General features: G+C 42.8%; 1 protein-coding gene across 1 annotated transcript in view; it reads left to right on the plus strand.

The window, feature by feature from the left end:
- The first annotated feature begins 471 nt into the window (after window positions 1-471).
- prkg1b (protein kinase cGMP-dependent 1b) overlaps window positions 472-27,392 on the plus strand; it is a 528,001-nt gene continuing 501,080 nt past the window's right edge. The window contains exon 1 of the mRNA XM_060939567.1: window positions 472-1,092. Coding sequence (XP_060795550.1) covers window positions 785-1,092 — 308 coding nt within the window. The 5' untranslated portion in view covers window positions 472-784. The remainder of the gene's footprint in view (window positions 1,093-27,392) is intronic.

Raw genomic sequence — 27,392 nt, forward strand, 5'->3', positions numbered from 1 at the left:
CCCTGTGATGACCTGGCGACTTGTCCAGGGTGTACCCCGCCTTTCGCCCGTAGTCAGCTGGGGTAGGCTCCAGCTTGCCTGCGACCCTGTAGAACAGGATAAAGCGGCTAGAGATAATGAGATGAGATTAAACAAGGTGGAAATGGGGGGGGAGAGTGTCCCAGTAATATGTGAATTCATCCTGACACCATTAAACCAGCAGCAGCAGCAGTGTCACGACGAGTCCCAAACTTCAGGAGCTGTTGTGGTGTGACAATGACGTGAAGAGTAACAGGTTTTCCAGACAGACTCAAGTACTCGAGCGCTCTCATTGGCTGCTTGTTGCCCACGTGCGAGTTCTGATTGGCTGAGCGCCTCGCGGAAGAGAGTCGCGCGAACGCATTACTCGGGATGAGAGAGAGAGAGGGAGAGAGAGAGAGGAGAAAAAGGCGGCGAAGTGTTTGGGCATTCCGGGAGCGCGCGCGACTCCGAGCGGTTCTGTCAAACAATGCGCGTGAGAAAAGAAAACAAAGCAAAAAACAACTTTGTGCGCGCGCTCGTGTGATTATTATTATTATTATTATTATTATTATTGTTATTATTATTATTGTTATTGTTATTATTGTTATTATTATTATTGTTTTCCGATTGCGATGCATCAGGAACTCGGATGCGCTCGTGACTTTCTGCGTTTATTTCTTGAGTAGTGATCGCGTGCGTGCGCGCGCGCAGTTTTTGTGACAGCTTTGGTTGCGCGCGCGCGCGCGCGTGCCACAGAAAGCTGCGAGAGGAGCATCAGAGGAACATGGGCACCCTGCGAGACCTGCAGTACGCCTTGCAGGAGAAGATCGAGGAGCTGAGACAGAGGGACGCACTGATCGATGAGCTGGAGCTCGAGCTGGACCAGAAAGATGAGCTGATCCAGAAACTCCAGACCGAGCTGGATAAGTACCGCTCTGTGATCAGACCGGCCACACAGCAGGTCCAGCAGAAACACAACGAGCTCCAGGAGCAGCAGAGGACCAAACGGCAAGCCATCTCAGCCGAGCCAACCGCTCTGGACATCCAGGATCTCAGCCAAGTCACCCTGCCTTTCTACCCCAAGAGCCCAGAGTAGGTCTCCAAAGAAAGCCTTCATACCTTCACACATGGTCCATGCATCATGCATGTGATGCATACAGTACTGTGTAAAAGTCTTCGGCATCTTGATAGAAACTGTGCTAGATTATACTTCATGACTTCTTCTACATTAGCAAGTCAGAAAGAAAAAAAAGTTTGTATGCCAAAAAAAAAAAAGAAGAAGCAGCGTATTACTGTACATAAGAGACACTTTTCAGACAAACAACATAAAACGAAGTGCACTCGATAAAATTCATACCTCCGCCAAGCCACATATCCAGATTTGGATCAAAATCGAATCAATTGTTCCTCGGCCAGGCGGCGCGGTGGTGTAGTGGTTAGCGCTGTCGCCTCACAGCAAGAAGGTCCGGGTTCGAGCCCCGTGGCCGGCGAGGGCCTTTCTGTGTGGAGTTTGCATGTTCTCTCCGTGTCCGCGTGGGTTTCCTCCGGGTGCTCCGGTTTCCCCCACAGTCCAAAGACATGCAGGTTAGGTTAACTGGTGACTCTAAATTGACCGTAGGTGTGAATGTGAGTGTGAATGGTTGTCTGTGTCTATGTGTCAGCCCTGTGATGACCTGGCGACTTGTCCAGGGTGTACCCCGCCTTTCGCCCGTAGTCAGCTGGGATAGGCTCCAGCTCGCCTGCGACCCTGTAGAAGGATAAAGCGGCTAGAGATAATGAGATGAGATGAGATGAGATGAGATGAGATGAGATGTTCCTCGGCCCATTCCTCAAAATTTCATCAAAATCCGTTCACTACTTTTTTAGTTACATTGGGGGGAAGCCAATGTAAGGTTAGAGAAGCAGCTTTGGGACCAAAAAGTCACCGGTTCGATTCCCTATACCAGCTGGAATGGCTGAAGGGCCCTTGAGCAAGGCACCTAAACCCCCAACTGCTCCCCAGGCTGATCTGGGTATATTTGGTCACTTTGGATAAGACTGTCTGCTAAATGCCGTTAATGTAATGTAATATAACATCGGAAACAAACAGCAAACAGAGATTTAAAAAAAAAACAACAACCACGACCTCTTCCAACAAAGTGGGAGTCAAAGTGTCCAGAAGAACTGTGGCTGGTTCTGCAAGATCCTCAGTAAAACCTACAGCTCATTTCCTTATAAAACTGCACTCATTCTACCCGACACTACTATTTTTTTAAGCAAAAGGTCATCACATTGACATAAATATTGATTTTGTTTCATTTATTCCTGTTTACTGCACTTTATAGTTTTTTAAATGTAGAAATATTATTTTTAAGGCATCTTTGCTCTACAGTATTTCTTTGCGTGCGCCTGAGGCTTTCGTACATGGTGTGTTCATAGATTCTTCAAGTTGTGAAAGTTTACTGAAGCGAAGTTATCCAAGGATTAAAGTCACAGCTGAGGATGATCCCCCACTGCTCGATTAACTCCTAACTCCAGTACCACTTACACTGTATATCTTTGAATATAGATATACAGACCCTGGATGTGTCTAGCTTATGGTGGAGCAGCGTCAGGTCTCTGGTTTCAATCCTGGAATCGGTTTTATCTTTTGTTTATTCCAGGTTCCTTCCACAAAAACCTTTCAGTAGATGCTTTGGCTACTCTGATGATTCTGAAAGCGCGGGGTCTGTGAAACATAGCCGGGATGATTTTGTTTGTTTGTTTGTTTCAAAGTTTTAAATTGTGTTATGTTTATTACTGAGTTCTACATTTTTGTATTTATTATTTACAACATATGCTCGATGCACTTTCTACGTACCTGCAGTGCTGTGCAAAAGTTTTAGGCACATGGCAAGAAATGCTGTAGACCAAAAATGACTTAAAAAATAATGAAATGAAATGTTTCAACATTAAAAAATACTATAAACAATAAGTAGTAAGCCATAATAAATTAAACAAAGTCAATATTTGGTGTGAGACGACCCTTTGCTTAAAAATATATATATATATCTTAGGTACAGCGAGTGCAGTTTTATAAGGAAATGAGCTGTAGGTTTTACTGAGCATCTTACGGAAACAGCCACAGTTCTTCTGGACACTTTGACTGTCACACTCGCGTCTTCATTTTGCACCAAAACCCAGCAGCCTTCATTATGTTTTCTTTTTTAATCTGAAAAGTGGGCAGCACAGTGGTGTAGTGGTTAGCACTGTCGCCTCACAGCAAGAAGGTCCGGGTTCGAGCCCCGTGGCTGGCGAGAGCCTTTCTGTGTGGAGTTTGCATGTTCTCCCCGTGTCCGCGTGGGTTTCCTCCGGGTGCTCCGGTTTCCCCCACAGTCCAAAGACATGCAGGTTAGGTTAACTGGTGACTCTAAATTGACCGTAGGTGTGAATGGTTGTCTGTGTCTATGTGTCAGCCCTGTGATGACCTGGCGACTTGTCCAGGGTGTACCCCGCCTTTCGCCCGTAGTCAGCTGGGATAGGCTCCAGCTTGCCTGCGACCCTGTAGAACAGGATAAAGCGGCTAGAGATAATGAGATGAGATCTGAAAAGTGGTTTCTTATGTAATATGTTGCTCAAATTTAAACATTTTTTTTCTGTAACATTTAATTCTGTGCTGGAAAACGAACATTTGGAAATCTACAATGTTTTTGTACTGACTCAATAATGTAGAAATCATAAAATAAAAATCTATAATAAAGTTTGTATAAAAAAGTGCCAAAGACTTTTGCACAGTACTGTATATCATGTTTTTTTAAAAAATATTTATTTTCTTCTTTTTTTTTTCCGGATTTTGCTCGAAACATTCCCATTGGTTCCTGTCTTTTCAGACACCCTGTACTCATAAACCTATTTGACTGATTGGTCTTTTGGAATATGGGTTTAATCCGAACTTTAACACCTCAAAAACACGATGTAGTCTATAAATAAAGTCAGTTTGGACCAAATGTGTTGTGTTGGTGGAAAGTTCAGGAATTAAAAGCTTTGTGGTTGTAATAGCTAGCTGAAATATTATTGTGCATCTTTAAATAAGGTGGCACGGTGGTGTAGTGGTTAGCGCTGTCGCCTCACAGCAAAAAGGTCCGGGTTCGAGCCCCGTGGCCGGCGAGGGCCTTTCTGTGCGGAGTTTCCATGTTCTCCCCGTGTCCGCGTGGGTTTCCTCCGGGTGCTCCGGTTTCCCCCACAGTCCAAAGACATGCAGGTTAGGTTAACTGGTGACTCTAAATTGACCGTAGGTGTGAATGTGAGTGTGAATGGTTGTCTATGTGTCAGCCCTGTGATGACCTGGCGACTTGTCCAGGGTGTACCCCGCCTTTCGCCCGTAGTCAGCTGGGATAGGCTCCAGCTCGCCTGCGACCCTGTAGAACAGGATAAAGCGGCTAGAGATAATGAGATGAGATGAGATCTTTAAATAAGGAGATCAACATTTCTTTGTTCATGAAAATTCCATACTGAAGAGGCCCACTTTCAGAAAATAAAGTATATTATTGTTTATTCTATCCACATTCACTGGATATGAGCAATCATGTGCTCTGATTGGCTCCTCTACTACTAGGATATCAGCTCATATACAGTGAGTAGAGAAAAGCAAAATGGCAGAGCGTTGCTGAACCAACTGAGGATGAAATAAAAACTCTACTTGAAAACACCCCCCCCCCCCCCCCCAAAAAAAAAAAAAAAAATACAAAATAAATCAACAAAATATGGAATAAAAGTATATGATGGTATGAATGTATATTTTTTATTTTTCAAGAATTATTATTATAGCATTTTTCACAAATTGCTCCTGTCATTTTGCTGGTTTGTTTACATTCTAAGCAGAAATGATTTTGTCGGACGTTTTGTACAGTATAAAGTATTTATTTATCAAATTTGCAAAAAATAAAAATGCTCTGTTTCTCAAAATTCAGTGAATGTGGATAGAATAAAACAGTTATTCCACTCAATCTTGTCGTACATGGCTTATAGCCAAGTTGGTGCTACGTGCCTCATCAGCTATCAGCTCATGTACGACTCAATTTCGTGGCATGACTGTTAAATATTTAACGTTTAGGGGAACAACAGGTTGTGAGTGGGGCAGTACCCTCAAAAAGTACCCTTTAAATATGTGTCCTTCATATACTGCTTGGGAACATATATGGCCATAAAAAAAGCAACACATAGTTACTTTGAGAACCAATAATGAGCCCTCGGGGAGTACATTGGTGTCGACTGTATCTTGGGGGACAGAAATGGACTCATACCGTACCCCTATTTCTGACCCTGCACCTGGAATGTATTTAATAGTTAAACAGGTCCTTGGCTGTGCAGACTTTGAGAACCTGCGGACTACTTTATTGAAATCGGTGTGAATGTGTGTGAGGTGAGAGATGCATTTGACAGGCATCCTGTCGAAGCTGTAGTCCTTCCTCATACGCTGGGTTTCTAGGACAGACTCTGGATTCACCCGGAAAGTTGAGTGAGTGAATGCATATCATGGAAGCACATCAACTCAGTGTCCATTCCCCACAGGGAGTTTTGCTGCATAGTGATCAAATTGTACCTTTGACGTCGCCTCTTTTCCTTTTCTGTCACTGGGACTTGTTTGTGACAGCCACACAGGAGCATGCCCAGTTCCTGTGTTTATTCAGCATGCACAAGACTCTTTTCTGTCTTATTTAACATCATGATCTCTGTATGAAGAATTTCAGGAGAGTTTTGGCGTCAGATACTAATGCCTGCGACCTCATTCGTCTCCCTGTTCAGGGATGATCTCTGTAGCACAGACGCCAGCTCGGAAGGAACACGTAGAGTCGAGTGGTGATGGATCTGCACGGCTGGGTTGCATATTTGGTCTTTGTGTATAATGTGCAACCCATTTAAGCACAGACACAAACAGGTGCCATCTTCCCACTTGTTGCTTCAGCTCATCTGTGCTAACACTGATGTGAAACAGCTATACAGGACTAAATGTAGCTTTAAAGGGTTAATGATGTCCGTGATCATCTGCGATAGTGTAGCATCATTCAAATAATTATCTGACATCCTCCTACCTAACTTTCCTTTGAAGTGGGTGGGTTATAATGACACTGATTAGGTGAAAAGTGGGCATTTTTGTTCATGATTGAATATGAAAATAGTTTTCTTGGTAGTAATAATAATAATAATAATAATAATAATAATAATAATAATGCAAGTAGGATGTACGAGACAGGATTTTTTCCCTCCTGGAGTCAGATTACTCAGTCCCTGTCTGCATCCATTCCTCTGCTTTCCTTTCTCTCTCTCTCTCTTTCTCTCTCCCTTTTTTCTGTGCATGACAGAGCATTTTCACAGCTCCCTCTGCCTGCATGTGACATTTAACAGTTATTCCACGAAATCAAGTCGGCTATAAGCCATGTACGATGAGATTGAGTGGAATAACTGTTTAATTCTATCCACATTCACTGGATTTTGAGAAACAGAGCATTTTTATTTTTTGCAAATTTGATAAATAAAAACTTTATACAAAACGTCCGACCAAATAATTTCCGCTTAGAATGTAAACAAGCTGGCAAAATGACAGTAGCAATTTGTGAAAAGTGCTATACTAATAATTCTTGAAAAATAAAAAAACTATATATGTTCTTACCATGAAATACTTTTATTCCATATTTTGTTGCTTTTTTTTTTGTTTTGGAGTAGAGTTTTTATTTCGTCCTCGGTTGGTTCAGCAACACGCGCCGCCATTTTGTTTTTCTCTACTCACGGTATATGAGCTGATATCCTAGTATTAGAATAGCCAATCAGAGAGCACGATTGCTCATATCCAGTGAATGTAAATAGAATCAAGATATTTATTTCTAGCACAATTCAGATTGGCGAGTGCAATCCATTCTTTTTGGGGTTTCTGCTCTTTCAGTTAATACAAAGTGTGGATTAAGCGAAAAGTGTGTATATGTGTTCATTTTGAAATAGATCCAGGGTGACATGATGCTTTTTTTAATATAGAAACGGGTTCCGTCCATCCGGTTACATTTTAGTTTCCGGGCCATATCCTTAAAACTACTGAAGATATCTCCATGAAACTTTGTATACATATCAAGCAACATGTGAACTGGTGCCTTTTGCTATTTTGGATTTTTGAAAAAAAGTATTTTGCAAATTCTTACATAAAAAATAGATTTTGACTTAGTTTCTAAGAGCAATGTTCTTTTCCAGAGCATATATCCAAAACTATTCATGATATGGATTTGAAATTTGGTATACATGTTAAGGTGATGTAGATTGCCTTTTCATACTAAGAAATTTAAGAAATTTTAATTTTTCATGTTTCCATGGAAACAATTTCAGACTTAGTCTCTCATGTTACTCTTAGGTTTTGTTTCCGGAGCAGAACTTGAAAGCTATGAGTGGTACGGTCTTGAAAGTTGGTATATGTGTTGATGAAGTAATGTATATGTGCCTTTTGATACTAATAAATGAGAGAAATTTAAATTTTTAGCTCAGCTGGACCAAAGGTGTGGTGGGTTTATGCCATGGGCTGCTGAGGTCAGTGTAAAGAGGTAGGGTTGGTTTCCTGCAGCAGAACTTGAAAAATGTGACAAATAATATCTTGAAACTTGGTATATAGTTGGTATATAGGGCAGGGGATATAGGTGACTCTGTCTTCTTGTTTTTTTTTATTGGAAGAGGTGCACATAACAGTATGAAGCTAAATATCCGTGGTTGCGCTCAATTGGAAGAGATGGATGTACAGTAGTGAGATGGGCAGGGTACAAAGAGAGGATCAGATCATGTATGTGTTAAACAGTCAGATTAAATATTCCAGCAGTTAACAGAGTTGTAATGTATTATGAAGTGAGGCAGAATGTCCTTGGATGGACGTGAATGTGAACATGTACTGTATGTAAAGCAGTGCTCATTTTGAACCAGATATTAATTGTGTAATGGATCCCCAGGATATTCTATCTCTTTGCACCACCAATTTGTTTTCTTTCCAGCCATTATCTATCTTTGAAACTATTTTTGAAAAGGCGTGGGTTGGAATATATCAGAAGTTTTTCCTTGGCTTGGGTCACAGTGTTAGTTTGCAATGCCTGAAGCTACAGTGTGAACCATTTCAGAGGCTATTGTTTTTCTTTTTTTTTTCTTTTTTCAGACAGAGGCTTATCAAGTTTCCTAAGGGACTGGGCTCAGATACTGAATGCACGCGCATTGTTTTACAATATAGTTAATCTTTTTTTCTTTTGGCATTGTGCCAAATTTCATGCCATTCAACTAACCTTTGAGTGCACAGGATGACATTCAGAGTAAAAAGTATCAAGAGTCCTTGAAAAAAGTATTCAGCGTAAACTTCTCTCAATCCGAGGCCTTGGTAAAGGTTTTTTCCCTCGGAATGTGTCTATCCCTGAGAGCATACTTTCTCCTTATAAGGACGTTACTCTGACTTAGACTCTCTGGCCTCGCGCACATAAATCTTTTCAAACAAAAGACTGGAAGTGAGGTTAAGAAGTACGCACTGAACAAGAGTGGACAACCAAGCGGTTTATGATTGCAGCATACCCTGTGAGTATCCTGACCTACAACAGATGCCAGAATTTGAAATCTAGTTGGCTTGGATTAATAAAGCCAGGCTCCATGTGGCTGAAATACAGCATCAACATTCCTCTGAGCTCTAATGATGCATCTTCATATCAAAGACTTTCATTCGATATTGTGGAACCTGACTAAAGGTGGTATTTCATTCATCGTCTCCATGGCCACCCTCCTCTCAAAGCGCTGCTCGTTTTGGACAGGCTCGCATGGAGCTGGGTCTGAGGCTGCCAGCTCAAAGTGGAAACTTTGGCACTCTGCAGCACTCTCCTTTCTGATCTCGCTAATGAACAGGAGAGTCTTGACCATCTACAAACGCTGAACAAAGTGCCAGTGCCAGGACATCCCATTATCGAAGCTGATTTTTGTACTTATTGAGTTTTTGCGTGATTGGAGTGTTTATTAAGTTGATTCCAGAGTGGTGGAACGTTTTTATCAGTCCCTAGTTTTTTTTTTTTTTTTTAAATATAGTGGTTACTATAATGCTAAAGAGGCAGCGATAATCCAGGAATTTGGGAAGTATCTCATCGAGGGGCGATAATGAGAAAATTTTGCAGTGGGCCTGAGAACACTGAGAAGAGAATAACCCTATAAATTACCAGACAGCCCTCAATCAAGTCAGCCTAGGATATGGGTTTAGATTCGGAGTACAATCTCTCCAGGACACTGGTGATGAAATGATTGATGGAAATGTGATGTGCAATTTAAAATGTGTGATGATATGCACCATTGATGACAATCTATGAATATTTTAACATTTCAAAGCAGTATTCTGTGTTTCAACTGCCATTCTCTTTCTCTCTCTCACACACACACACACACACACACACACACACACACACACACACACAAAACAGCATATATTCCACAAAGCAAAGTCTTTTTTCTCCTCCATTGTCCCCCTAGTTTGGTCTTGGCCAATTCCCACCCACCAGCCAGCCCTCCGACTGCTACCAACCAGGGAAGGTGAAGCCTAATGTGCTTCCTCTGAGACATATGAAGCCAGCCAAGCACATACTTTGGAACTGCTGCTCATGCTGCATCACATGGCACTGTAACACACTCAGAGGAAAATGCTATCCGCCCTCTTCTGCATACATGAGCTCACAGATATCCCTGATTGGTCTGTGCTCTGATTGACAGGGCGACACAGTGTGCCATCTTTCCCACCCAGTTCTCTTGGACTCCCAGCTATAGATAGCTGCGGCATTATCAGCATTTGAGCTCGCGATCTCTAGGCAGTACTGCGAACAGTTTTCTATTAGAACCTAAAGCATAATTCGTTATCCACTTCACTGTGTGTTTGAATGAACAGTGTCCTAGTCTGTCACATTCCACTCAAACTTAAAGCTAGACGGCCTTTGGATTTCATAAAATCGGTGAAATTTAGTTCCCTCTGAAATTTGGTCATTGTGATATATGTTTATTTCTGTAATGTCTCACAAAAATATCAGGCCATTCTGTGGCTGAGAAGTTATTTAATTTGAGGCGATTCCTGAGCAAATAACGTGCATGAAATCACTCGCATCGCGCAGTCAGGCAGACAGAAGAAGTCCGTGTGCGCATGCGCAGGTTTACCTTCTTCTTCTTTTGGGTTTTACAGCAGCTGGCATCCACAGTGTTGCATTACTGCCATCTACAGGTTTACCTTTGACTGTGCACTGACAGTTACATCATTCTGTCGCTAAACGAACAGCTGATCACACCGAGGTGCTCGCTGAGCGCCAATATTTATTAGTTTGGTCCTGCGTTTCCTTTCCTTCACAACATAACATCTTTTCTTCTCACTTTCCGTTACCTAAATTCATTAATTGTTCTGAAAAACATCATAAAATTGGAAGCCTGTGATTCGAATTCAGTAGCTTTCGGTCCACTAAACAAAAATAATTGGGTGTTGGAAATTTTTTTGAAAAAGATCTGAAGTGCAGTCTACCTTTAATTGAATTTACATCCTTGCAAGGTTTAATCAGTCAGCAGTAAAGCATGAAACCTTATACTTCATACACAGGACACCAAAGTGGATGGTTTTCCTGTAGTACATCCCGGAGCATTTTATTCCTCTTATAGCACAAGAACAAGATATACTTTTTATCCATTTATAGTTACCTTTAATGCTGTGGAACGTTCATTAATCTAGTTAGTTCCTTTTATCATTGTTTATATCTGCTATAAAATAATCATTAACAATTGGAAAAAAAATGCAGCTTGTTACAGAGACACTACAAAACACAACCTGCTCCATCCTCAGACTTTCCTGTGTCAGAAAGTTGCAGCTTTACACTGGAGACTCCTTACAAAAATGTTAAAAATAAACATCTTACAGAAAACTTCATCATATCAATGATTATACATTTGAATTAAGGTAAAGCCTGGTTTCAAAATACTGATAACTACAACTATAAATAAATCAGTCCCCTGCAGTTTATGTGGTTGGTGCTCACACCAGACCGATAGCTTTTTTTTTTAAAGATATTTTTTGGGCTTTTTTCACCTTTATTGGATAGGACAGTGTAGAGAGGGACAGGAAGGGATCAGGAAATGACCTTGGGTTGGACTCGAACCCAGGTCCCTGGATTTATGGTATGGTGCCTTATCCACCTGAGCCACAGCACCCCCAATGATACCTATAGTTGGTATGGGTTTATCGGTATCAGTGAGATTGCTTCTGGAGCGATTTTTCCAGGTCTGGACCTGATCCGATAAAACATCTGACCAATCAGGTAATTGTTTACATTGTGACGTTGTCTGAGCACGTGCTATTTTTTCCTGGACATCTTTGTACATCCTTGTTGCATCTTGGAGGAGAAGCTGACAGTAGAAGTGTCGAATAATCCCATGCTTTATGACAAAAAGCACAAGCTGTACAAGCTGTGCCTTCTGTGCAAAACGAGCATCAAAAACAGCTCTTCCTAGCTGTCACTGTCAGTCACTGTGTGTTGCTGAGTGCACTGGGTGTGCACACAAACAGCATACATCCGCTACATTTTGCCGCGAAAACCAACAACCAGGTATATTTACCACCGGGATTATAGTTGTGGTGTGACGGCTCCAGACTTGGGTATAGTCATAGTTATAGTTATCAGTATTGTGGGATCGGGCCCTTAGGCATCACTGTAGAGATGACATATTAAAAAGAGTGTTATTAATATAAACCTGTGATTTGCCCTGCAGCACTATAGTCAGAGTTCCTGTTATAGAAAATTAATCAACCCTTCTGACCAATCAGATTTGAGAATTCAGCATGGAGTATAAGTTAATTGTCTTTTTTATCCAGAGTGCCACACAGTTATTTAGCTGCATACAGAGTAACAAAATCACTTTGCACAGGAACTTAGCCATCGTTTTCTAAACGAAAGAAAAAAATGTCCTTCTGTGTGTTTTTTCATCTATAATTAAAATTTGACCTTGTTTGTGTCTTGCATTTCAAAGCTCAACCACTGTGATGACCTGCTGTGGCAAAAAGAGGCTCAATTTGCACAAACATGGAGAAAAAGTTCTTGCTTTCACAGAACAGCATCATTTATACATTTAACTTGACACTGGGATAAAAATACTAGAGGGATTCAGACAGCTATGATACAACAAAGCTAAATGCTTTCTTTTAGCTTAGATTGAGATCTGTTTTTCACAAAAAAAGCATCACAAAAATAAACACAACAAATATAATGTAAGCGAAGAGCAAAGTGCTTATAACTCTTTAATGGGCAAGAACATTAGGGTTCAATTTACACAATTTTATTCAAAATACACATTATTTATTCTCAATTTTATATTTTGTATCTCCCAGGATATGTTGCCTGTTGAGAGTATATATTTTAATCAAATTAGGGCGGCACGGTGCTAGCACTATCGCCTCACAGCAAGAAAGTCCGGGTTCGAGCCCAGTGGTCGACTGGGGCCTTTCTGTGTGGAGTTTGCATGTTCTCCCCGTGTCTGCGTGGGTTTCCTCCAGGAGGTCTGGTTTCCTCCACAGTCCAAAGACATGCAGGTTAGGGTAATTGGTGGCTCTAAATTGACCGTAGGTGTGAATGTGAGTGTGAATAGTTGTTTGTCTCTATGTGTCTGCCCTGTGATGATCTGGTGACTTGTCCAGGGTGTACCCCGCCTCTCGCCCATAGTCAGCTGGGATAGACTCCAGCTTGCCTGCGACCCTGCACAGGTTAAGCGGTTACAGATAATAGATGGATAGATGGAAGATATACAGTGCCCTCCACAATTATTGGCACCTCTTGTCCACCCAATCAGGTGAACGTTTCAATGTCCATGGTGTTGGGAAGTGCAGTCCATTGTGGCCATATTTGTCGATGGTGTTTTTTGGGAAACTGAGTTATTTGTTGATTCTGGTGTTGACCTGACAATTGCTGGGTTTCAGTCACGCGACTTTTCTTAGCAGTTTTATCGGAAGTGAAATAGCTGGTGGTCTAAATGGCTGCTGTATTGCAACAACTAGCGATAACTTATCAGAGTGTGCTGGTAATCTAGAAGCCACTGCTTGCTTTAGATATATTCAGAAGATCGCTATGTGCAATGGAATCGACCCCTACAGTCTGGGAAAGAAGGATTTGTCATACGATCTCAAAAACTACCCTTCAGTCGAGTTCTCCAACATCTCGAACTATCTAGTGTTGTAGACATCCTTCTACACTGCAAAACAGATGAAAGTGTGGAAGAGTATGGAGGCTTACAACTTTCTTGTATGTTGCTGGGTAAAGGACCTTGGTATCAAGTCGCTGTGGAATGAGTCCTGTATTGTTTTTGCCTGTGTAAGTATTTTTTTAAGCTTTTCATTCGTGTCTTTACAACGAAGCGCTGCAAGTTGAAATGTAAACAAACAGTTTGCTTGATTCTCACTTGTGTTGGCTCTTATCTCTCAGCTAAATCATTCACAAAGATCATCAGAAACCCCTTTAAAGACCTGGATCTTAGTTAAACAAGATGGAGAAGTGATCACGGTGCATTGTAACTATGGCTGGGTAAGAATTTTGTTGCGACCTTCATGCGCTTTCGCGCTTCATGACTAAATAAAGTACTGTAAAATAACGACACATAGCAAGAAAAAGTACTTGGAAAACACTAAGGACAGAGCTGAGAGGGGTATACAAACTTTTCACCAAGTGATCACTGCAAACTCGAGCATGCTTCAACTCAGCTCCCTTCGATTTCAGTGAGAGGTTCAAAAGCCACCTTTCTCGGCATCTTTTTGTGAAATCCTTTGTTCGTTCACCCTTTTTTATTAGTTCATGGGGAACCCTGAAGAAACTTTTCAGTTTCACGGTTTGATCAAGTCAAACAACCTACAACCCCGATTCCAAAAAAGTTGGGACAAAGTACAAATTGTAAATAAAAACGGAATGCAATGATGTGGAAGTTTCAAAATTCCATATTTTATTCAGAATAGAACATAGATGACATATCAAATGTTTAAACTGAGAAAATGTATCATTTAAAGAGAAAAATTAGGTGATTTTAAATTTCATGACAACAACACATCTCAAAAAAGTTGGGACAAGGCCATGTTTCCCACTGTGAGACATCCCCTTTTCTCTGTACAACAGTCTGTAAACGTCTGGGGACTGAGGAGACAAGTTGCTCAAGTTTAGGGATAGGAATGTTAACCCATTCTTGTCTAATGTAGGATTCTAGTTGCTCAAATGTCTTAGGTCTTTTTTGTCGTATCTTCCGTTTTATGATGCGCCAAATGTTTTCTATGGGTGAAAGATCTGGACTGCAGGCTGGCCAGTTCAGTACCCGGACCCTTCTTCTACGCAGCCATGATGCTGTAATTGATGCAGTATGTGGTTTGGCATTGTCATGTTGGAAAATGCGAGGTCTTCCCTGAAAGAGACGTCATCTGGATGGGAGCATATGTTGCTCTAGGACCTGGATATACCTTTCAGCATTGATGGTGTCTTTCCAGATGTGTAAGCTGCCCATGCCACACGCACTAATGCAACCACATACCATCAGAGATGCAGGCTTCTGAACTGAGCGCTGATAACAACTTGGGTCATCCTTCTCCTCTTTAGTCCGAATGACATGCCGTCCCTGATTTCCATAAAGAACTTCAAATTTTGATTCGTCTGACCACAGAACAGTTTTCCACTTTGCCACAGTCCATTTTAAATGAGCCTTGGCCCAGAGAAGACATCTGCGCTTCTGGATCATGTTTAGATACGGCTTCTTCTTTGAACTATAGAGTTTTAGCTGGCAACGGCGGATGGCACGGTGAATTGTGTTCACAGATAATGTTCTCTGGAAATATTCCTGAGCCCATTTTGTGATTTCCAATACAGAAGCATGCCTGTATGTGATGCAGTGCCGTCTAAGGGCCCGAAGATCACGGGCACCCAGTATGGTTTTCTGGCCTTGACCCTTACGCACAGAGATTCTTCCAGATTCTCTGAATCTTTTGATGATTTTATGCACTGGAGATGATGATATGTTCAAACTCTTTGCAATTTTACACTCTCGAACTCCTTTCTGATATTGCTCCACTATTTGTCGGCGCAGAATTGGGGGGATTGGTGATCCTCTTCCCATCTTTACTTCTGAGAGCCACTGCCACTCCAAGATGCTCTTTTTATACCCAGTCATGTTAATGACCTATTGCCAGTTGACCTAATGAGTTGCAATTTGGTCCTCCAGCTGTTCCTTTTTTGTACCTTTAACTTTTCCAGCCTCTTATTGCCCCTGTCCCAACTTTTTTGAGATGTGTTGCTGTCATGAAATTTCAAATGAGCCAATATTTGGCATAAAATTTCAAAATGTCTCACTTTCGACATTTGATATGTTGTCTATGTTCTATTGTGAATACAATATCAGTTTTTGAGATTTATAAATTATTGCATTCCGTTTTTATTTACAATTTGTACTTTGTCCCAACTTTTTTGGAATCGGGGTTGTAAAACAATGCAAGCGTAAGGCATTTTTCATGTGAGCAATGCACCTTCTCCGTACAAACGCTTTGTCGACTGAGCTTTGGTAGACCACCAGCTAGTTTTGAGTAACTAATGAGGCGGATGTGACATCACGTGAAACCCAGCAATAATTCATGAGGAAAGCGCAACCTGATTGACTGATGGAAGAGGGGGTTGGGGTGAGCAGCAGCTCATTATCATTTAAAGGAACAGGCTGCTCCTCAAATCAGCCATTTTGAACAGGGCAGTTTAGACAGGGTGAGAAGGGACTTGTGGTGTTTTATCCTCATGGTATTTTGACCAAAACATGCCACAGACATTTCATTAAGACCTCAAGGAACTGGGTCAACTTGTGGAAAAGAGGTATACTATGTCACCTTTAAATCCATTTTGTATGTTGTTTTGTGTATTTTCACAGCATTTTAGGAGAATGCTAATGCTTTTAATAAAAATGCAGTGATCCTTTGAAATGATATGGCTTGAAGCCAATCATCCGAGGTTTATGTTGATTAGTAGAGAGAGAGAGAGAGAGAGAGCATCGTGGTAGCGCCAGAACTATGTCCGCAGAACTATATGACTCATGAGCCCCAGCATGTCACATGCCTCACTGATTATTCTCATTTGTGTCTCAGCACCACTATGGACCCTTTTCACGTGACGTCACGACAAACGCGGCCGCCATTTTGGACGTGTACTACCAGTAGTTTACCACAGCCAGCATTGAGGAACAGCAGCAAAGAAAGTGTTTATTTTCAGCAAGACTTCCATCATGCCACTATATTGTTGTGCACCTGGATGTAGTAACCATCAACAAACAAGGCAAGGGTTATCATTTTATCGGATCCCGGTAGATGGATAGCGGCCATAAACAGGAAAGATTGTCAGCCCTCGGCATACCAGCGCTTGTGCAGTGACCACTTTGTTGGAGGTAAGACAAATAAAATTAGCCAGAAAAGGCATTACATTGCTGTTAACATTCTGTGGCGGCGAGTGTGTAACCAAATAGGCTAAAATAACCCATTGTAACCGCTTTGTTCTTCTGTAGTAGCTATTAGCTAACGACATTAGCTAGCGTTGTGTTCCTTTGCTGTTGGTAGACTGTAGGACAGATCAGAGGCAGTGTCCTACAAACAGCGCTTAATTTGAGGGGGAGCAAGCCGGAGCGCGCTCCGGAACCTCGGGCGTTGGCTCCGGCAGCTATTTACACTGGCTCCGGTGATCCGACACCTCTTTTGACTATGTAACAAAAACAAACAAACAAACAAACAAACAAATAATTAAATAAAAAAATGCAAGTTTATTTAGTGTTAATGTCTGATTTTGATATCTGTCTTGTTGGTGATTTCTCTCATGAAACGACATCCACAAAATATCTGCAGATGAACTTAATTTGCAGTGTTACAAAACATGCCCAGAAGCGCAGCGCCGCGCCCCCCTCCCCCCTCTTTTTTTCCGCATCGGAGCCGCTCATCCTCTGCGCTCCGGGACCTCCCACTTTACAAATTAAGCACTGCCTACAAATAAGTGTTCAAACAAGAGTTTTCAGATCAATACCTGTGTATGGCGATGGGTTTTTAACGACATAGGTATAAAGATCATGTGGGCCGAAGTCAGGTAAAGACGAGGGCTTCGTGTACTTCCGTACGTCAGTGAACAATCCAGGCGGAAGCAGGTAAACGTCGTTCTCTAAGCCTGCTAACCTCAATTTTTGCAAATACCTCTCCCTCTGCTCGCCCTGTAAACGCCCTACGTCGCTGGATAGCGAAGGTGTTTTCTGCATCTCGCTCCTTTTTCTTGTATGTTCTCCGTTTGTCGCCTTCCTCGCATTCAAACCAATTCGAGCCGAAGTCCACTACATGTCCAGAATGGTGGTCGCGTTTACGAAGGTCACGTGACTGAAAAGGGTCTATATCAGGTGAAAATTCAAATTCAATCCAAATTGCTTGAAAATGTTCTCACTGAATTCAGAATTGAATGCAGAACAACATACTTTTTACAGAATTAAAATATGTTTATCCGTTCTTGAGATATTCCAAATCAAAGACTGAAAAAAAAAAGGCTTAATTTTTAGAAAGCTGCCATAATATTCTGTGTGAGGATCACATGGTCCAAAATGGGCCTCATTAACCAATGAGATCAAATGTTTTGTTTCTTAATAACTTCTATTTTTTAAGATATTTACATGGAAATTGGCAGGCACATAGATGGTTGTATACTGAATATAAAGTTTGAAAAAAGTAGTAAAAACCAATTCTGCAAATTAGTACTTAGTTAGTATTAATTATGCTAATTAGTTAAAGTTAAATCAGTACACTCTCTTCTTCAAAGTTTCACTAAATGGCTTTATTTGTGCAATATAAAGCCAGGCTTAACTCTCATTTATGCATCACAAAGAAGGAGAAATCAATGTTAATTATAAAATATGTATAAATAAGCATTGAATGTCATTCACATTTACCATTCTCTATAAAAATAAAGTAATATAAGATTATATCTAGTCCCCTCTTTGTGCTCTGTAAGTTGTGTTTCTAAGCAGGGCCTACTAGTGTTTATATGAAAGAATATAAATGATTATTTCGATTAATATTCACAGCTTTCAAGAGGAACCTCGAAAAAACTGTGTGATCCACATCCAATAAACAATTCCAGTTAATTGAATTGAAATTGACACTTACGTTTCTGACTTCTGTTTTTTTAAATATCATTCCGACCACTAAGATGTCAATATTTGTCATCAAAACAGCTACAGTTATATCCTAAAATAGTTATTTATTGACATGAATCAGTTTGATTAAAAAAAAAAGTAGGTAAAGCTATGAAAACTCACTTCAAAGTCTTCCATGAATCATACCATCAAAACTAGCAGACATAAAATTTTGCTGAATACTTCATCAGAAACAGTGGGAGCAAGAGAACATCCCTATAACATCCCTATAACATCCCATAGCCTAGTCATGTCTATGGGCACTGTGTAAGACGGCTGCCTCTCCAGTAGCTCTGTAGTTTTTAGCTCTTTAAACCTCTTTTTTTTCCACCTTTTTTTACTTTTCTGCTCTTCTTGCAAAGACAAAGTGTGTTTTACTGATATAACATGGATATTTTTAACTTTAACACGCAACCAGGAGCCAGTTTTCTCACTTATTCGAGAGAGGAGCTGCTGGCCCTGAAAACAATGGGACAAGCCGGGATATGACACCCCATCCCAGCGGAGCTGAGGAGGAAACTCAGGGGCTGCAAAGCTGGAGCTAAGCTAAAGGCTAGGCTAGCGGACAACCGACGGTGCTGCAAACTATCCATTCCCTCCGTTATCATGGGGAATGTGAACTCGCTGCCGAATAAAGTCGATGAGCTTTCCGCTCTGAACAACCAGCGGGTTACCGGGAGAGCAGCTTATTTATCTTTACGGATACATGGCTAACACACCTCGTACCAGATGCTAACGTGGACCTGTGGGGATTCACTGCTGTGAGAGCCGACAGAGACACTAACACATGCGGGAAAAGCAAAGATGGGGGACTCATCATTTATGTTAACAGCCGCTGGTGTAACCTGGAACATATCTCCGTAAAGACAGTTTTATGTTGCCCGGACTTGGAGCTGCTAGCCGTTAGCCTGCGGCCATATTATCTGCTGAGGGAGTTCAGTCACATGATCACCATCTGTGTTTATATCCCTCCGAGGGCAGACGCAGCCGCTGCATGTGAGAGGATTCACTCTGTCACAGCAAGGCTGCAGACACAGCACCCTGAGGCATTTATGATCATTTTTGGGGACTTTAATCATGCTTCTTTGGACTCTACTTTGGCTGCTTTTTACCAGGCTGTGGATTGTCCAACAAGGAGCAACAGGACAATTGACTTGCTGTATGCTAATGTGAGGGATGTATACAGAGACACACCCCTCCCCCCACTAGGGAAGTCTGACCATAACCTGGTTCATCTACAGCCGAAGTGCAACCCCCTGGTTCAAAGGCAGCCTGCAACAACTAGCTCCATCAGGAGGTAGTTCCCTGAAATGGAAGATGCTCTCAGGGACTGCTATAACATCACGGACTGGGATGTGCTGCTTAGCCCACACTGTGAGGACATAGAGGGGCTGACACACTGTCTGACGGATTACCTTAACTTCTGTGCAGACGTGGTCTCCCCTGCTAAGACTGTACGGTGTTACCCTAATAACCATGGGTAACACAGGAAGTCAAAGCTGTCCTCAACAGGAAGAAGGCTGTCTTCAGGAGCAGGGATAGGGAGGCGATGAAAGCAGCACAGCAGGAGGTAAAAAGCTGTGTGAGGGAAGCTAAGGACAGCTACAGGAGAAAGGTGGAGCAGAAGCTGAAGGAGAACAGCATGAGGGAGGTCTGGGAAGGTGTGAAAACCATCACAGGCCACAATACAAAGACCAGAGTCGTTGAGGGGACAGTGGAGAGGGCGAATGAGTTGAATGACTTCTTCAAAGGTTCAACCAGCCCACGTCCCCCCACCCTCTCCCTCACTGCAGCCATCTCTCCTTCTTCCCTCAACACACCTCCCCCCAGTCATCACAGCAGCCCCCTCCTCCCCCTCATCTCCCACCTCAACACAGACTCCTCCATGCATTACTGCAGACCAGGTCAGAGGTCAACTGAGGAAGCTTCACCCCAGGAAAGCAGCAGGCCTGGACAAGGTGTGTCCCCGACTACTGAAGACCTGCACTGCTGAACTGGGTGAACCACTCCAACGCATCTTCAACCTCAGCCTGCAGCTGGGGAGAGTGCCCACCCTCTGGAAGACATTATGTATCGTTCCAGTTCCCAAAAAGAATCGGCCCAGCGAGCTGAACGACTTCCGACCGGTGGCACTCACTTCACATCTAATGAAGACATTGGAGCAGCTCTTCCTCAGCCTCCTCAGACCCCAGGTACAACATGCCCAGGACTGTCTGCAGTTTGTGTACTGGGCAGGTGTTGGTGTGGAAGACGCCATCCTCTACCTGCTACACCGAGCCCACTCGCATCTGGATAAGGGAAATGGCACAGTGAGGATCCTCTTCTTGGACTTCTCGAGTGCCTTCAGCACCATCCAGCCCCTTATGCTTCAGGACAAACGGAACAGGATGCGAGTGGACCCCTGCCTGGTCACCTGGATCTCCAGCTACCTCACTGACAGGCTGCAGTATGTCAGGCTGAAGGACATCACATCTGACACTGTGATTAGCAGCACCGGAGCACCCCAGGGCACGGTGCTGGCCCCTCTTCTCTTAACCCTGTACACCGCAGACTTCTGCTACAACTCGGAGCTATGTCACATTCAGAAGTTTGCCAATGACACAGCCATCGTTGGGTGTATCAGTGACAACAGAGAGGAGAAGTATAGGAGCCTGGTGAGAGACTTTGCTGTGTGGTGCAACAAGAACCATCTGCAGCTCAACACCTCAAAGACCAAGGAGCTGGTCATTGACTTTAGGAGGTGCAGACCAAGGTCACGACCAGTTCTGATCGAGGAAGTCGAGGTGGAGGCTGTGGATTCCTACAAGTGGCTGGACAGCAAGCTGGACTGGACTTGCAACACCAAACACTTATACAGGAAGGGACAGAGCAGGCTATACTTCCTTAGGAGGCTGTGGTCCTTTAACATCTGCAGGAAACTCCTGTGGATGTTCTATCAGTCTGTGGTCACCAGTGTCCTGTTTTACACCATGGTGTGCTGGGGGGGCAGCACATCCAAGAAGGACACATCCAGGCTGGACAAACTGATCAGGCGGGCCGGCTCTGTGGTCGGCATGAAGCTGGACTCTCTGGTGACGGTGGCAGAGAAGAGGTCTATGGACAAACTATTGAACATCATGGACAATGCCAGTCACCCTCTGCACACCGTCATCAGCAACCAGAGGAGCCTGTTCAGTGACAGAATGCTCCTTCCCAAGTGCAGGACGGACAGACTCAAAAACTCCTTTGTCCCTCATGCCATCAGACTGTACAACTCCTCTCTGGGGGGAGGAGGGGTAACAGGAGGACAGAGGACGGGAAGGAACAGTAGCCTAGCCTAACAATAAGCAATACCGGACAATGTGCAATATAAAGTGCAATATCTCTCCTGCCGCCCCCCCTCCCCCCTTTTTTTTCTTTCCCTCCTTCCACCCCTTCCTCTCTTCCCCATATCTTATTCTTTTTATATTTGTATATGTAAATACTTAATTTATTTTAATTTATCTAGAAGTTTTCCTCTATTTCTTTTCTCTTTTTATCTGTAATGATGCTACTGGAATCTTAATTTCCTTGAGGGAACCCTCCCAATGGGATCAATAAAGTTTTATCTAATCTAATCTAATCTATAAAAGTGATTTGACTGATATTCATGAGTAATCCAGTTGGAAATTGATCAGAAGAGAGAGAGCCTGACCGCTTTCCTGTGACTCAAAAAGCACTGGCAATTTCCTGACATCACGTGAGCAGAGTTTTTACTCTGTTGTCCGAACTTCAACCTGCCGTTACTCCCAAAGTACTGAACAGATCCTAATGAGATAAATTTCTTTGGGAAGTAGAAATTATAAACTTTTTAATGATGGTATTCATGATAGAAAAATATTCAAGAGTTAAACAATGACAGATTTGGAAACTTAGATGAGCATCTATATGCACAATTTTCACAGCATGGCCAGCGAGCGTCTGATATGCCTATTATAAGTTTTAGTTTTTCAGTGTCTCCTTATCAAGCTTTTATTGTAGTTGTTGTTTGTTGTCATGTGTGCCATAGTCTGTATGTCTCTTGCCTTGTATCCATAGTTTGTTTTGGCTTTTTCTTCTCCAATAAATTACCTTCACTTGCATCTATCTCCTCTACCAATTCCTGAGAGAGAGAGAGAGAGAGAGAGAGAGAGAGAGAGCATCTGTATTTGTGTTCATGTTGTGATCTACGTTATGTCAGTGCAGATGCAATAATATTAGCGCTGGCTAGGATGCTAAGATTTGATCGTATGAGTTAAAAAAAAAAAAACAAAACCCAGTGTGCTTGGGAAAAGTATGTTTTTTTTAAACCTCTGATTTGAGATACTACTTTATTATGCAGTGTGTTGAATGTATTATTCAGCATGCAGACGTATCAAACCATGAGCCTCGTATGGAATCTGATATGCTGTATCATGACACGACCTACACTTCCTTGCTGACTTTGGATTATCAAATATTCATAAATGATTATACATACAGGACACTTTTTCCATGGAATAATAACAACATGTTTTATATTCCCTTCTAGCATGTTTATTGATGGCATGCAATATTGTTATCATATCGCTTATCCTCCATGTATTATGTCACTCTCCCCAAGGGAGAATGAGCGTGCAATATTGTTATAATATTGCACGTTGTCAAGACAACACGACATCTCACGCGAAGATCCAATGACAAAACTTTTCTGTTGTGCACACAATCATTTCTTTGTCGGCTGGGAGAGAGAGAAGATGGGGTTAATTCAGTGCTAGGCTTAAGCACTAAATAAATAAACTGAAACTAAAGACACGCTGAACACCTGAAAGGCTACCAAAACTTAATTATATATTCTTCACGCATATTTACAAGAGAAAAACATACCAACGGACATTGAAAAACTGGAAAAGAGACACGTCGGAGATGTAAAACTTCCGTGCTAGTCAGTGACTGTTACAGTTTGTAAACAAAAATGGCTGCGAAGTTTGTTTCATTAAAAACGGAAAATTTACAGAGAAAGACGCGCTGAACACCCAAAAGGTGCCGAAAATTTCACTGGATATTCTTCATGCATATTTACAAGAGAAAAACATACCAATGGACACCGAAAAACTGGAAAAGAGAGTAATAGCGGAAATATTGTCAAAGTTCTACTTGGAGGTGAGGAAAAGTGACGGAGACTTTTACCAGAGGACTTCACTCAGCAAAGCCCTTTTGTTTTGAACAACTGCAGTGGAACAATTAACTACGACCAAAAGTAACTATGAACTTGAACTGTCAACCTGGATCATCATCTTCTTTTGGCTGCTCCCAATTTAGGGGTTGCCACAGCGGATCTTTCGTCTCCATTGCTCCCTGCCTTCCGCATCCTTCTCTACCACACTTGTCACTTTCATGTCCTCTCTCACCACATGCATGTATCTCCTCTTTGGCCTTCCTCATTTTCGTGTGCCTGGCAGCTCCGTCCTCAACATTCTCCTTCCATCATGCTCTGCATCTCTTCTCAGGATGTGCCCATATGATCTCAGTCTCATCTCTCTTAGCTTAATTTTCAAGCTCTCCACATGTGCTGTCCGTCTGATGTGCTCGTTCCTTGTTGCAAACCTTAACACCCTCAACTCCACCACCTCCAACTTTGCCTCCTGTCTCTTCGTTAAGGGTACTGTCTCCAATCCATACATCACAGCTGGTCTCACTATTGTCTTATACATCTTACCTTTCACTTTTGCTGGGACTTTCCTATCAAAAATGACTCCCAAAATCCTTCTCCAATTGCTCTACCCTGCCTGCACTCTCTTTCTCACCTCACTATCGCAGCCCCCATTTTCCTGCACAGTTGACCCCAGGTACTTGAATTCACCAACTTTCTTTATGTCTACTCCTTGCATATTCACTACACTCTCATTGATGCACATGTATTCTGTTTTACTACTGTTCACCTTCATTCCTCTTCGTTCCAATGCATACCTCCATCTCTCCAAACCCAGCTCAACCTCCTTTCTACTTTCACCACATATCACAATATCATCCGCAAACATTGTGTTCCATGGTGACTCTTGCCTCACTTCGTCCATCAGGCTATCCATCACTATGGCAAACAAGAAAGGACTCAAAGCAGATCCTTGATGAAGTCCCACCTTCACCTTGAACCATTCAGTTGTTCCAACTGCACGCCTCACTGCTGTTTCACTGTTCTCATACATGTCTTGCACCACTCTAATATACTTCTCATTCACTCCACACTTTCTCATACAATACCATAACTCATCTCTTGGCACTCTATCGTATGCCTTCTCCAGGTCTACAAACACACAATGTAGCTTTCTCTGGCCTTCCCTGTACTTCTCCATTAACATTCTTAAAGCAAAAATTGCATCTGACGTGCTCTTCCTTGGCATAAACCCGTACTGCTGTTCACAGATTGCTACCTCTCTTCTCAATCTCGTCTTCAATACCCTTTCCCATAACTTCATGGTGTGGCTCATCAATTTTATCCCTCTGTAATTACTGCAGCTCTGTACATCTCCCTTATTCTTGTATATTGGGACTAGCACACTCTTTCTCCATTCATTCAGCATTTTCACATTCTCTAGGATCTTATTAAACAATCTCTTTAGGAACTCCACAGCCGTCTCACCCAAATATCTCCAAGCCTCAATCGGGATACCGTCTGGTCCAACTGCCTTTCCAGTCTTCATTCTTTTCATGGCTGCCCTCACCTCATCCTTACTAACCAACTCTACTTTCTGATTTGCTGTCTGCAACGAATCTGACCTTTTCTCTCTTGGATTCTCCTCATTTAATAAATCCTCAAAGTACTCTTCCCACCTTCTTAATCCACTCTCTTTGTTTGTCAGCACATTTCCATTTGCATCTTTCATCACTCTAAAGCCTCACCCAGAACCCGCCGTACGTGCTGCTATGGGCGGTCTACAGTAAAAAATTGGCAAAACCGTGCTTGAGACTTGCGCGACACTTGCACGTGTTCAGCGCTGTAGAAAGTCGCAGACTGCCCGTGGAGACTTTTGGTCCTGCACATGCAAATTCTACGGGTCTTGCGACAACTCAAGAATGCATACACTACGTACGGGACCCGTATTCCTTTTGTACGCTTGAACCAAGTCAGCAACGCGGCTAGCAGGGGCTTTTTGCGATGACAGTAAGGCCCAATCCCAATTCTAATTTCTACCCCTACCCCTCCCCCTTCCCCTCCGCCTTCCCCTTGGCCCTTCCCCTTGAAACTGAGCTACAAGGGATAGGGCTTGAAATTCAACCCTTACGTATTGGGATAGCCCTTCAACGATCGCATACGTCATCGCGTACCTCCGTCAGCGTTTACGTTAGCAAAACGCAACCAAATGCGTCATTGGCTGCGACCAGCCGCTACAGTCAGAGCCAGAAATCTCTGCTGGCAGGGTGTGATTTGTTAACTAACACCACTGAATGGGATATCTTTGGCGCTTCGTGCACCACATCCGACAGAATGAGGTGTCAGAACACTCATGTAAACAATAAAAGCGAGAATAACAGAACAAAACGTACGCAGTAAAGCAACCGAAAACAATACTCACTCCCAAAGCTTTTTAGCAGCAGCTTGGATTTCAGAAATCGCTGCTCATTCTCAGCTCGAAAGCGAATCAAGCGGCGTGTTTCCTCTGGATAACAACTTAAAACACGTAAATAATGGAGAAAATACATTTATGACAATCTTTCGCCGCGGGAACCGCCATCTTTCTGAAATCCGCATGAAATCTCGCTGAAATCCGCATGGCATTGTGGGAAATCACTCAAACCCCTTCGTTCGGAGTCAGCTCCAGGAAAATCTCCGTTTGGAGGGGTACAGAAGCCCTCCCCCTTCCCCTACCCCTCCGCGTTAACTGGGATTGGGATACCCCTACCCCTTCACGTGAACGCGCAAAATGGAGGGGAAGGGCCAAGGGGTTGGTCCAAGGGGTGAAATGGGATTCGGCCTAAGACTCATGAGTGACGCACGGTCATTGTATGAGTGACGTGCCTCAGACATACTTCACAAGTATCCACACTTGCTATTTGTGTGGCGCGCAAGACAGAAGTACATCTCACTTTCTACCCCATGTGTGGTGTGCACGCAGCGCACACGACCTGCACACAGCGCACGCGATCTACATGTGACACGAGGGGCAAGCCTCTGGGTATATGTATATATTGGGAAGGAACCAATTGTGTAGCATGTAGCATTGTAGAAAGGAAGAAGACCACCTCATTTGCTGTTTTTATTTGAGTATATGTTTAATTTACCATGCAAACGTCAAATAATAACACATGAGTATAAGGGAATAATGCATTTTATTCACTGTAAAAAATCCCAACTAAATAGCCCAACAGTTTGAGCCCTGAAACACACTTTGATTCCGAGCTGTTGTCCTGCTCCTACTCCTGCTGAGTGGTGGGATGGGATGTCAGGATGTCCTTGTCCTGATCACTGAGCAGGGCACAATGGCCTGACAGTGATGATGGGATTGCAATGTCCTCACTTCTGGGCGTCGTTAGCTGAAACATACATGAAAATCAGCATATATAATATTAATTACATAAGCATAGATACTGAAATGAATGTTTAAAGCATGTGTATTTACCTGTGAAAATCCCTCTGGCAGGGTGCTGTGCCTTCTGCTGACTTAAAGGCATACTTCTCCCTGTCCGTGCAGGGCTCGCCGGTGCTGCTACCATCATCATCAAATTCTTCCTCCTCCTCCCCCTCTGCTGTTTCAGGCTGGGTTACTTCACTTTTGCTTGCTTCTTCTTGGGTCCCATTTTCTAAACTTTAAGCTGAAAAATTTTAAATTTTTCCCACAAAATATCCAGTGTTCTTCAGCCAAAAGACAGATGCAGAATGCTGCAGACACGCTGGTTTTATACCCACTCCTGGCTTGCATCACACGCAAGTTATGAGTGATTGTAATGTGCTAATCACATGCATCACACACGCTTCACCAGTGCGGCCCGAACTCGTTGCGCAGGAAACTGGTAAAATGCAAATCTCACACACTCCACACTCACTGAACATGCACTGATCATGTGCGTCAGATATACGCTTTCCATGGGTGAACAGTGCAATTTTTCCCACGCCTCAAGGAAGTCAGGTGTACAACCTGTACTTGACAAGTACTTTGCCTGTACCCCCCCCCCCCCCCAAACTTTCCCCCTTGTTCACCACAACCCTGCGGCACGGCTGCGAGCTA

This window comes from Neoarius graeffei, chromosome 14 (assembly GCF_027579695.1).
Source record: "Neoarius graeffei isolate fNeoGra1 chromosome 14, fNeoGra1.pri, whole genome shotgun sequence".
In the NCBI taxonomy this organism is placed as follows: domain Eukaryota; kingdom Metazoa; phylum Chordata; class Actinopteri; order Siluriformes; family Ariidae; genus Neoarius; species Neoarius graeffei.